Here is a 12,912-nt window from a genome sequence, read left to right on the forward strand (position 1 = left end):
CCCCGCCCCTGGAGGTGATTGACAGTCCGGCCCCGCCCCCGGGTGATGATTGACAGTCCGGCCCCGACTCCGGATGGTGATTGACAGCCCGGCCCTGCTCCCCCCACCCCCCCGGGTGATGATTGACAGCCCGGCCCCGCCCCGCCCCCGGGTGGTGATTGACAGCCCGGCCCTGCCCCGGGTGTTGATTGACAGTCCGTCCCCGCCTCCGGGTGATGATGGACTGCCCGGCCCCGCCCCGCCCCCGGGTGGTGATTGACAGCCCGGCCCTGCCCCGGGTGTTGATTGACAGTCCGTCCCCGCCTCCGGGTGATGATTGACAGCCCGGCCCCGCCCCCGATGCTGCCCCTCGGGTGGCGGTTGCTGATGGAGACGCTCAGTGAGGTGGAGGTCGGGCCTTGCCGTGATTCCCAGTACCTGCGCCCGCTGCGGGTTCACTACACTCAGGTGGGTGCGTGTGGGGCCGGCGACGGGGAACACAGAGCCTGGGGCTTAGTCAGGACCCTGGGGGGTGAGGCAGGTCCGGGGCCCAGTCAGGACCCGGGGGGGGGGGAGGCAGGTCCGGGGCCCAGTCAGGACCCGGGGGGGGGGGTGAGGCAGGTCCGGGGCCCAGTCAGGACCCGGGGGGGGGGGGAGGCAGGTCCGGGGCCCAGTCAGGACCCGGGGGGGGGAGGCAGGTCCGGGGCCCAGTCAGGACCCGGGGGGGGGGGGAGGCAGGTCCGGGGCCCAGTCAGGACCCGGGGGGGGGGGAGGCAGGTCCGGGGCCCAGTCAGGACCCGGGGGGGGGGGGGGGGGGTGAGGCAGGTCCGGGGCCCAGTCAGGACCCGGGGGGGTGAGGCAGGTCCGGGGCCCAGTCAGGACCCGGGGGGGGGAGGCAGGTCCGGGGCCCAGTCAGGACCCGGGGGGGGGGGGGGGTGAGGCAGGTCCGGGGCCCAGTCAGGACCCGGGGGGGTGAGGCAGGTCCGGGGCCCAGTCAGGACCCGGGGGGGGGGGGGGGGGGAAGGCAGGTGCGGGGCCCAGTCAGGACCCGGGGGGGTGAGGCAGGTCCGGGGCCCAGTCAGGACCCGGGGGGGGGGGGGGGTAGGCAGGTCCGGGGCCCAGTCAGGACCCGGGGGGTGGGGGGGGGGTGAGGCAGGTCCGGGGCCCAGTCAGGACCCGGGGGGGGGTGGGGGTGAGGCAGGTCCGGGGCCCAGTCAGGACCCGGGGGGATGAGGCAGGTCCGGGGCCCAGTCAGGACCCGGGGGGGGGGGGGGGAGGCAGGTCCGGGGCCCAGTCAGGACCCGGGGGGGGGGGGGGGTGAGGCAGGTCCGGGGCCCAGTCAGGACCCGGGGGGGTGAGGCAGGTCCGGGGCCCAGTCAGGACCCGGGGGGGTGAGGCAGGTCCGGGGCCCAGTCAGGACCCGGGGGGGTGAGGCAGGTCCGGGGCCCAGTCAGGACCCGGGGTGGGGGGGGGGGGGGTGAGGCAGGTCCGGGGCCCAGTCAGGACCCGGGGGGGTGAGGCAGATCCGGGGCCCAGTCAGGACCCTGGGGGGTGAGGCAGTTCCGGGGTCCAGTCAGGACCCGGGGGGGGTGAGGCAGGTCCGGGGCCCAGTCAGGACCCGGGGGGGTGAGGCAGGTCCGGGGCCCAGTCAGGACCCGGGGGGGTGAGGCAGGTCCGGGGCCCAGTCAGGACCCGGGGGGGTGAGGCAGGTCCGGGGCCCAGTCAGGACCTGGGGGGGTGAGGCAGGTCCGGGGCCCAGTCAGGACCCTGGGGGGTGAGGCAGTTCCGGGGCCCAGTCAGGACCCGGGGGGGGGGGGTGAGGCAGGTCCGGGGCCCAGTCAGGACCCGGGGGGGTGAGGCAGGTCCGGGGCCCAGTCAGGACCCGGGGGGGTGCGGGTGAGGCAGGTCCGGGGCCCGCGGCCCAGTCAGGGGTGGGGTGGGGGGGCATCACTGTCCGACCTGATTGTGCACCCACCCAATGTGGATGCAGAGGCACTTTCAGACTTGAAGGAGGTGGGGGAGTTGAGCTTTATCGCAGATTAGTGATCAGGAATGAGAAATTCAGGCTGAATCTTTCCCTCTATCTCAGACTGGGTTGCAGTGCTTCCCTCTCTGTTCAGGCTGACATCAGGCACAATCTGCAACCTTTCTCACCAGTTGAGGTACGAATTCAAAACATTCCAATCAGTCGTCTTTATTTGTTCTTGGGTGTGAGCATTGCTGTCAGGCAGTAAATGCTGGTGCTCTCAATAGATGCCCTTGAGAAGGTGGTGGTGAGCTGCCTCCTTGAACTGCTGCAGTCCATGTGCAGTAGGTACACCCACAGTGCTGTGAGGAAGGGAGTTCCAGGATTTTGACCCAGCAACAGTGAAGGAATGATACAGTTCCGAGTCAGGATGGTGTGTATCTTGGAGGGGAACTTGCAGGTGGTGCTGTTTCCATGCGTCTGCTGCCCTTGTCCTTCTAGGTGGTAGAGTTTATGGGTTTGGAAAGTGCAGTCAGAGGAGCCTTGGTGCATTGCTGCAGGGCATCTTGTAGATGGTACACACTGCTGCCATTGTGCGTCAGTGGTGAAGGGAGTGAATATTGAAGATGGTGGATAGGGTACAAATCAAGCAGGCTGCATTTCCTGGACGGTGTCGAGCTTCCTGAGTGTTGTTGGAGCTGCACCCATCCAGGCAAGTAGAGAGTATTCCATCACGCTCCTGACCTGTGCCTTGTAGATGGTGGACAGGCTTTAGGGAGCCAGGAGGTGAGTTACTCGCCGCAGAATTCCCAGCCTCTGACCTGCTCTTGTAGCCACGGTATTTATGTGGCTGGTCCATTTCAGTTTCAGGTCAATGGTAACCCCCAGGATGTTGATAGTGGGGGATTCGGCGATTGTAATGCCATTGAATGCCAAGGGGAGATGTTAGATTCTTTCTTGTTGGAGATGGTCATTGTCTGGCACTTGTGTGGAGTGAATGTTACTTGCCATTTATCAGTTTTTAAAAATTCATTCATGGGATGTGGCCATCACTGACTATGCCAGCATTTATTGCACATCCCTAATTGCCCTTGAGAAGGTGGTGGTGAGCTGCCTTCTTGAACCGCTGCAGTTTTTTTGCGAGCTATGACTCTAACCAGTGGAATGTTTCCCCCTGATTCCCATTGACTTCAATTTGGCTCAGGCTCCTTGATGCTACACTCGGTCAAATGCTGCCTTGATGTCAAGAGCAGTCATTCTCAGAGTCAGAGAGAAGCAGAGTTAACGTTTCAGAGGGTCACAGAGGATAACTGATCAGAAGGTCATGGAACAAAGGCAAATGGTATGTTAATGGTGTGCTGAAAGACAAAGTGTTAGTATAGAGAGGGTGTGAATGACTGTAAAGCACAGAGCACTCCAAGCACAAACATTAAAAAAAACATTAAAAAAAACCAAAGCAGTGGGTAAGCACAGTGGAAACAAACTAAAGAAACTGAAAAACCTAAAATAAAATAACCAAATAAAAAAGGAAAAAGAAAAAATAACAAAGCATAAAAAGGGGGACCCGTCATGCTCTGAAATTATTGAACCCGGAGGCAACGGAAGAAGAGCTTAACGTTTCGCTGAGCATGGAAATCGTTGAGGTGGGGGTGTAAGGGGATAAAACTGAGTCCTTTTCTGAGTACAGAACGTTCAGCGTCAGAGTCGGGAAGGTCAGAGGGTATCGTGAATACATGGCAAGGGGTCAGATCAGAAGGGGTGGGGTCAGAGGGAAGTGAACGGGAAGAAGGATCTGGAGGGGCATGAGTCCCCATCAGCTGCTGGAGCTTGCGTTCCTTAACACCTGAAAGGACGGAAAAAAGTTTTTTGTTAATGCGTCAGATGAGATGAAAGATGAAATGAAACGCCACCGTGCTCACTTCTTTGACCAGGAGTCCTCCCCACGACCAGCAGACCCATTCACCTGCCTCCAGCATTCCCCTCTACCTGGACCCCTTCCTTTGGCCTCTTACCCGCTCTTGATCTTTTCATTGAAAACTGTCGGCGAGACATCGACCGTCTCAATTTCTCTGCCCCTCTCACTCACTCTAACCTGCCCCCCTCTGACCTTGCCGCACTCCGTTCTCTCAGGTCTGACCCCAACATCGTCATCAAACCTGCTGATAAGGGTGGTGCTGTTGTTGTATGGCGTACCGACCTCTACCTTACAGAGGCTCAGCGGCAACTCTCAGACACTTCTTCCTACCTCCCCCTGGACCATGACCCCACCACCGAACATCAAGCTACTGTCCACAGGACTGTCACTGATCTATCTCCTCTGGAGATCTTCCCTCTACAGCTGCCAACCTCATAGTCCCGCAACCCCGGACAGCCCGCTTCTACCCCCTTCCCAAAATCCACAAACAGGACTGTCCCGGCAGACCCATTGTTTCAGCCTGTTCCTGCCCCACTGAACTTATTTCTTCCTATCTTGACTCTATCTTTTCTCCCCTGATCCAATCTCTTCCCACCTACATCCGTGACTCTTCTGATGCCCTACGTCATTTTGACATTTTCCAGTTTCCTGGCCCTAACCGCCTCCTCTTCACTATGGACGTCCAACACCTCCATCCCCCACCAGGACGGTTTGAGGGCTCTCCGCTTCTTCCTTGAACAGAGGCCCAACCAGTCCCCAGCCACCACCACCCTCCTCCGCCTGGCTGAACTTGTTCTCACGTTGATTAGCTTCTCCTTCAACTCCACTCACTTCTTTTAAGTAAAAGGTGTACCCCTCCATGGGTACCTGCATGGGTTCCAGTTATGCCTATCTTTTTGTGGGATATGTCGAGCATTCTTTGTTCCAGTCCTACTCAGGCCCCCTCCCCCAACTCTTTTTGCAGTGCATTGATGACTGTATCGGTGCCGTTTCCTGCTCCCGCCCGGAACTAGAAAACTTTATTAACTTTGCTTCTAATTTCCACCCTTCTGTCACCTTTACATGGTCCATCTCCCACACTTCCCTTCCTCGACTTCTCTGTCTCCATCTCTGGGGATAGGCTGTCTACAAATATCCATTATAAACCCACCGATTCCCACAGCTACCTTGACCACACTTCTTCACACCCTGCCTCCTGTAAGGACTTCATTCCATTCGCCCAGTTTCTCCGTCTCCGATGCATCTGCTGTGATGATGCTGCCTTCCACCACAGTGCTTCTGATATGTCTTGCTTTTTCCTCAAATGAGGATCCCCCACCCCCGCCCCACTGTGGTTGACAGGGCCCTCAACCGTGTCTGCCCCTCTTCCAAGGTTGCGTTCTCACCCAGGTGTCCCCTCGTCCACTCCTCCATTACCCCCACCACCTCATCCCCTTCTCCATTACCCCCACCACCTCATCCACTTCCCACGGCACCTTCCCCTGCAACAACAGGAGGTGTAATACCTGCCCATTTACCTCCTCTCTCCTCACTATTTTATTTAGAGATACAGCACTGAAACAGGTCCTTCAGCCCACCGAGTCTGTGCCGACCAACAACCACCCGTTTATACTAACCGTCCAGTAATCCCATATTCCCTACCACCTACCTACACTAGGGGCAATTTACAATGGCCAATTTACCTATCACCTGCAAGTCTTTGGCTGTGGGAGGAAACCAGAGCACCCGGCGAAAACCCACGCGGTCACAGGGAGAACTTGCAAACTCCACACAGGCAGTACCCAGAATTGAACCCGGGTCCCTGGAGCTGTGAGGTTGCGGTGCTAGCCACTGTGCCGCCCCAAGGCCCCAAACACTACTTTCAGGTGAAGCAGCAATTTACTTGTACTACTTTCAATTTAGAATACTGTATTCGCTGCTCACAATGTGGTCTCCTCTACATTGGGGAGACGAAACGCAAATTGGGTGACTGCTTTGTGGAACACCTCCGCTCAGTCCGTAAGCATGACCCTGAGCTTTTGGTTGCTGGCCATTTCAACACAGCCCCCAGCTCTCATGCTCACATCTTTGTTCTGGGATTGCTGCAGCGTTCCAACGAACAGCACCTCATTTACCGATTAGGCACACTACAGCCTGCCGGACTGAACATTGTGTTTAATAATTTTGGAGCATGACGGGTCCCCCTTTTTATGCTTCATTATTTTTTCTTTTTTTCTCTTTCCTTTTTTATTTGGTTATTTTATTTTAGGTTTTTCATTTTGTTTAGTTTGTTTCCACTGTGGTTACCCACTGTTTTGTTTTGAAATTTTTTTTTTTATGTTTATGTTTGGAGTGCTCTGTGCTTTACAGTCATTCACACCCTCTCTGTACTAATGCTTTGTCTTTCAGCACACCGTTAACATACCATTCGCCTTTGTTCCATGACTTTCTGATCAGTTATCCTCTGTGACCCTGTCCTATCAACACCTTCACCTTTGTTATCTCTTGCCCCACTCCCCGCTTTACTTGCTTCAAACCTTTTACATTTCTAATATTTGTCAGATCTCAAGAAGGGTCTCTGACCTGAAACGTTAACTCTGCTTCTCTCTGCACAGATTGTACCTGTACAATGTGTCCTAAAATTGTAATGGGGGAAATGGGCCAGAGTTCACACTGCTGGTCGCTATCCAGCCACTCCCAGTGGATCTTTGTGGTTGTGTGTGTGTGTTTGTGCTTGCGTGCGTGTGTGTTTCTGTGTGTTTGTGTGTCTGTGTGTTCACGTGCGTGTGTTTGCGTACGTGGGTTGGTGTGTGTGTTTTTTGGGGTTGGTGTGTGTTTTTTGGGGTTGATGTGTGTGGTTTTGTGTGTGCGTGCGTTTCGTGTGTGCGTGTTTGTGTTTTTGTGTTGGTTTGTGTGTGTGTGTGTAATGTGAGGATCAAGATTGACTACGTTGTCATTTGCAGGGAATAGGCATCTAAATCTCACTCTGCGCACACACACAAGAGAACATCTTCTTTGGCCTCCATGTCTCGGGAGACAATGGGTAAGCACCTGGAGATGGTCAGTGGTTTGTGGAGCAGCGCCTGGAGTGGCTATAAAGCCCAATACTAGAGTGACAGACTCTTCCACAGGTGTTCTTTGGCCTCCTTATCTCGAGAGACAATGGGTAAGTGCCTGGAGGTGGTCAGTGGTGTGTGGAGCAGCGCCTGGAGTGGCTGTAAAGGCCAATCCTAGAGTGACAGGCTCTTCCACAGGTGCTGCAGAAAGATTTGTTTGTCGGGGCTGTTACACAGTTGGCTCTCCCCTTGCTTTTTTGTCTTTTTTCCTGCCAACTGCTAAGTCTCTTCAACTCGCCACACTTTAGCCCCGCCTTTATGGCTGCCCGCCAGCTCTGGTGATCGCTGGCAACTGACTCCCACGACTTGTGATCAATGTCACAGGACTTCATGTCGCGTTTGCAGACGTCTTTAAAGCGGAGACATGGACGGCCGGTGGGTCTGATACCAGTGGCGAGCTCGCTGTACAATGTGTCCTTTGGGATCCTGCCATCTTTCATGCGACTCACATGGCCAAGCCATCTCAAGCGCCGCTGACTCAGTAGGGTGTATAAGCTGGGGATGTTGGCCGCCTCGAGGACTTCTGTGTTGGAGATACGGTCCGGCCACCTGATGCCAAGGATTCTCTGGAGGCAGCGAAGATGGAATGAATTGAGACGTCACTCTTGGCTGACATACATTGTCCAGGCCTCGCTGCCGTAGAGCAAGGTACTGAGGACGCAGCCTTGATGCGCACGCACTTTTGTGTTCCGTGTCAATGCGCAATTTTCACACACTCTCTTGGCCAGTCTGGACATAGCAGCGGACGCCTTTCCCATGTGCTTGTTGATTTCTGCATCGAGAGACAGGTTACTGGTGATAGTTGAGCCTGGGTAGGTGAACTCTTGAACCACTTCCAGAGCGTGGTCGCCGATATTGATGGAGCATTTCTGACGTCCTGACCCATGATGTTCGTTTTCTTGAGGCTGATGGTTAGGCCGAATTCGTTGCAGGCAGCCGCAAACCTGTCGATGTGATTCTGCAGACACTCTTCAGTGTGAGATGTTAATGCAGCATCGTCAGCAAAGAGAAGTTCCCTGATGAGGACTTTCCATACTTTGGTCTTCGCTCTTGGACGGGCAAGGTTGAACAACCTGCCACCTGATCTTGTGTGGAGGAAAATTCCTTCTTCTGAAGACTTGAGCATGTGAGAGCAGCAGGGAGAAGAAAATCCCAAACAGTGTAGGTGCGAAAACACAGCCCTGTTTCACGCCACTCAGGATAGGAAAGGGCTCTGATGAGGAGCCACTATGCTGAATTGTGCCTTTCATATTGTCATGGAATGAGGTGATGATACTTAGTAGCTTTGGTGAACGTCCGATCTTTTCTAGTAGTCTGAAGAGACCACGTCTGCTGACGAGAACATAGTTGGGTGAAATGCTGGGATTGTGCTGGTACCTGTGGAACTGTCATCCAGGAAGTGGTGGGGGTGGGAGGGAATTGACAAAGAGAATTCCGCAAAATGTTTGACCTGAATAATTCTGGCAGCACTTTTGGAAACAGTCTGTACCATTCTGTCAGTCATACTATCCTCGCCTGCAAGTGCCAACTTAAACACACACTACCCACCAAGCCCAGCACCTGCTTCACATGTAAGGACTTGCACTCAAACCTCCAGCCTCTTCCTTTGATCTGCCCTCCGTGCACGCAGTCTCACTCAGTGCCTGTTTGTCATTGCGAAGTTAAACCTGCCACACCTTTCATGCTGACTACAATACTCACAGGGACATAACCCCAGCCTGTGCTTTATGCAACAGCTTAGCTTTTCAGTTACCTTTTTAGAATTTTACTTTGCCTCTGCTGTTTTTTTAATGTACTTGCCTCCTCTTCAGCTTTGGTTTGACTGGGCTCTGATACAGGTCCTCTGTACCTTACTGAAGCCTCATCACAACAGCCTGGACACTGAGTATCAATGGAGCCATTTGACCTTGGAGGGGGGCACACATCCTTCCAAGAGTCCCTGGATAGTGAACAGGCGAGGGTACCCTTAGCCTGTTCCCTCTCATGCACCCCCCCCCCCCCGCCCCCCCCAACCTTCCCTTTCCGCCACGATTAGCCAACTCGACACAGACGAGGTTCAAAACTAGTTCTTCCTAAGTCTCAATGGAATGGTTATCTCACCAAGCTATTCATTTACTAAAGTACCATTGGGGAGTAACATCTTTGCCAAGTTCTAAACCTTTTCTGAAGTCTTGATGTCTGGTCTAACCCTTTATTTCTGGCTCCTTTCAATAACACACAATCCACAGCAGCCTGTCAGTAATGCCACGCCCTGAGCATTACCCTTGGTTACCAAATGATTGGAATCTTGAATCAAATAAAACATTCTCTCCAAAGACTGGTCTTGACAGGCCGTGGTAGACTTGGGAAACTGTTCTGCTCATGGTTCCTCAGCATGACAGGACTAATCTTCTTTCTGTGCCATCAAGAAGGACGCTACATAAAATGAGCAGCGTCAACCCATTGCTGAATGGGCACGGGTCCACAACACATACTTCAGCACTCGTTCTCACTGAGACTCAGCCCAACAATTGTTGGCTGGTGTGGGAAAGTATTCTACTGCAACAGTAGAGGGTGCTCTGAGTATGTAATCAGAGTGAATTCTTAGGACAGCTTTGCTCTGTATCTAACTTGTTAAGTACATTAAAACCCTTTTTTTAAACTTTATTAAAAGTGAATAAATAAAACAAAACTCAAATTACAATGCCATTCTTGGCATCAATGATGCCATACGGTGCCCACCGGTTACAGAAAGCCTTAAGCGTACCGGCAGACACCGCATGCTCCTTCTCCAGGGACACCTGGGTGAGAACGCAACCTTGGAAGCGGGGCAGACAGACCCCGCTACGGCCCGCATCTGGTCCTGTGAATTGCCACCTTGGCCAGGCCCAGGAGCAGACTGACGAGGAGATCCTCCTCCTGGCCCACCCCCCTCCGCACTGAGTGCCCAAAGATCAGGAGCGTGGGGCTGAAGTGCAACCAAACCTTGAGGAGCAGCCCCTTTAAATACTCAAAGAAGGGCTGCAACCTCGCACATTCCATATATACATGGAACACGGACTTGTCCAGGCCGCAGAAATTACAGACGGCCTGGGAGTCCATGAACCTAAACAGTCTATTGCATGGGACTGCCCTGTGCAGCACCGCCCCCCCCCCCCCCCCCCGATGTAGAGGGGGAGGACTCTCGTGTTTGCCCTCGCCGCCAGATGGCAACACAGACTGTTGCGGCAGATGAGGGCGAGGAAGTGGAGAGTGTGTAGGAGCAGCCTGTATAAGAAACCCCTCCACACCGTGTGGAATGGCACAGAGGGCATTTCCGAGAGGCGGCTCGGGTTGTGTGGGACTGGCTGCCGAGGAGGGTTTTGGGGCTTTGGTCCGATGAGCAATTCCGGCTGAGCGGGAGTCAGCTTGGCCAGGAGCGCTCCGTACTCGCCAGCCCTGTTGTCACCCGCAGTGAGGGACATCCCGGGGGCTTCAGCTATTCCTCCGCCCATCGATGCGTCCCCGCAGCCAGCCGCCCGGACAGCTGAGATGTTCAACTGCGCCGGTGAGGGAGCGCCTTGACCGGAGGCGACCATGTTCCAGACTCTGAATACATCCTGGTAAAAAACAGGCAACTCCCTCAGAGAGGCATGGCTAACGTTCTCGACCGGGAGCTGCGTGTCGTCTTGAAAGCAGTGCCCTGCCCCTGGTGGAAAAAATATGTCTCAAGCGCACGCTATCTTGGTGGACACTCGATGTACAAGTATCTCTGCAGGGTCCGAAGGCAGAGAGTTGCAGGCTGGGTGTGGATGCCCTCCTCAACCGGGAGACTCAGGACCACGGCAGAGACCCAGTGTTTCCTCTTGCCCCAGAAGAAATCTACGAGCTGCTTCCAGATCTTGGTGGCAAATGCAGGGGGCGGGGCCAAAGTGACCAACTGGTACCACAGCATCGAGGCCACCTCCACCAGTTGGTTTATGACCAGCATTCGGCCCCTGTTGGAAAGTACTCGGTGCAGTCCTGTCCATCGCCTCAGCTGAGTGGTGACTTTCGCCTCCAACTTCTGCCAGTTTGCCGGCCAGTCTCCCTCAACGGGGCTAAGGAGGACTCCCAGATAGAGGAGGTGCAACAGAATGTGGCCCGAGTCCAAATGTGCGCAGTCCCGAAAAGATATTCATGATCCACCCTGTCGAACGCCTTCTCCTGATAGAGGAGTACAAGAGCAAGGATGTCTTGCCTCAGTTACACGGGGCCTTGGTGAGACCACATCTGGAGTATTGTGTGCAACTTTGGTCTCCTTATCTGAGGAAGGATGTTCTTGCCATGGAGGGAGTGCAAAGAAGATTTACTAGGCTGATTCCTGGGATGGCAGGATTGATGTATGAGGAGAGGTTGGGTCGACTAGGCCTATATTCACTAGAGTTTAGAAGAATGAGAGGGGATCTCATAGAAACCTATAAAATTCTAACAGGACTAGACAGGATAGATGCAGGGAGGATGTTCCTGATGGCTGGCGAGTCCAGAACCAGGGGTCTCAGGCTATGGGGTATGCCATTTAGAGTTGAGATGAGGAGAAATATATTCACTCAGAGGGTGGTGAATCTGTGGAATTCTTGACTGCAGAAGGCAGTGGAGGCCGTCATTAAATATATTCAAGAAGGAGATAGATATATTTCTTACTGCCAAAAGAATCAGGGGATATGGGGAGAAAACATGGCGATCAGCCATGATCTTTTCTGAATGGCGGAGCAGGCTGAATGGCCTACTCCTGCTCCTATTTTCTTTGTTTCTAGACCAGTCCTCTGGGAAAAATGTTTCAGGTCCTGGACCAGCTGGATGTTGTCCTGGATGGATCGGCCCGGGACCTTGTAGGACTGGTCGGGGTGGATCATGTGGGCCAGCACGGAGCCCAGGTGGGTAGACATATCTAGGGCAAACATCTTATCCGTGCTGAGGGAGACTGGACGCCAGTTCTTAAGTCAATGAAGATTGCACCCCTTCGGCAGCAGGGGTGCCAGGAGAGGGGCATCTCCCCGATGGCCAGGCTTTCCCCGAGGTCCCACGCGTAATCGCCCCCCCCAGGACGTCCCAGAATGCACTAAGGTCAGCCCGTCCAGCCCCAGGGATTTTCCCCTCGAGAGCTGGTGGAGGGCACAGGTCAGCTCTGCCAACGTGAACAGACCCTCCAATTCTTCGGCACCCTCCGGGCTTACCTTCAGCAGGTCCTACCACAAATCTCTGCGTGCCTCCTTGCTGGACAGATCAGGAGAGAACAACGCACTGTAATAGGTACAGACCAGGAGGTCCATTCCCTCCGGATCTGTGATGGAGGATCTTTCGTCAGCCAGCAGCTCAACGAACTGCTTACGGACCCCCTGCCATTTTTCCAGTGAGTAGAAGAAAGGTGAGGCGCGGTCCATATCTTCCAGGATCTGGATCCGCGACCTCACGTATGAGCTTCGGGACCCGATGAGTTGCAGGTCCCTCAGCGAGCCCTTCTTCTCTTTGTGTGCCTGCCCCAGGGCCGGGTCCGCGACGGCCTGACCGAGACAGGACTCCAGGTCGAGCACCTCCCTCTCCAGGCGCCCGATCTCGGCATCCCGCCTCTTGGTCGACCCCTTCGCGTACTCCTGACAGAAGACACGGATGTGAATCTTGCCCACACCCCACCATAGCCTCAAGGAGGGGAAGTCCCCTTGCTTCTTTCCCCAGTCAGCCCAGAATCGACGGAACAAGTGCCGGAATCGCTTGTCCTCCAGGTTGTTAAAGTGCCAGTACGCGGACCCGGCCCGCATGCGGAGCGGAGTGAACTCCGCCCACGCTAGGCGGTGGTCCGAGCACGGCACCAGCCGCATGGAGGCCGTCGAGTCGCGGGAGACGTACACCTACGAAATGTAGAGGTGGTCGATTCGGGATCCTCCTCCTTCAGACCTCCACGTGAAGATGCTGGAGTCGGGATGGAGATTCCGCCAGACGTCTATCAAGTCGAGGGAGCT

The 12,912-nt window shown here is 55.0% G+C and overlaps 1 protein-coding gene across 3 annotated transcripts in view; it reads left to right on the plus strand.

Moving 5' to 3' along the window:
• Nucleotides 1-334: 334 nt before the first annotated feature.
• nudt14 (nudix (nucleoside diphosphate linked moiety X)-type motif 14) overlaps nucleotides 335-12,912 on the plus strand; it is a 246,890-nt gene continuing 234,312 nt past the window's right edge. For all 3 annotated transcript variants that reach the window (XM_068038506.1, XM_068038503.1, XM_068038505.1), the window contains exon 1: nucleotides 335-447. In XM_068038506.1, the coding sequence (XP_067894607.1) occupies nucleotides 340-447 (108 nt within the window). In that variant the 5' untranslated portion in view covers nucleotides 335-339. The remainder of the gene's footprint in view (nucleotides 448-12,912) is intronic.

This window comes from Heterodontus francisci, chromosome 9 (genome assembly GCF_036365525.1).
Source record: "Heterodontus francisci isolate sHetFra1 chromosome 9, sHetFra1.hap1, whole genome shotgun sequence".
NCBI lineage: Eukaryota > Metazoa > Chordata > Chondrichthyes > Heterodontiformes > Heterodontidae > Heterodontus > Heterodontus francisci.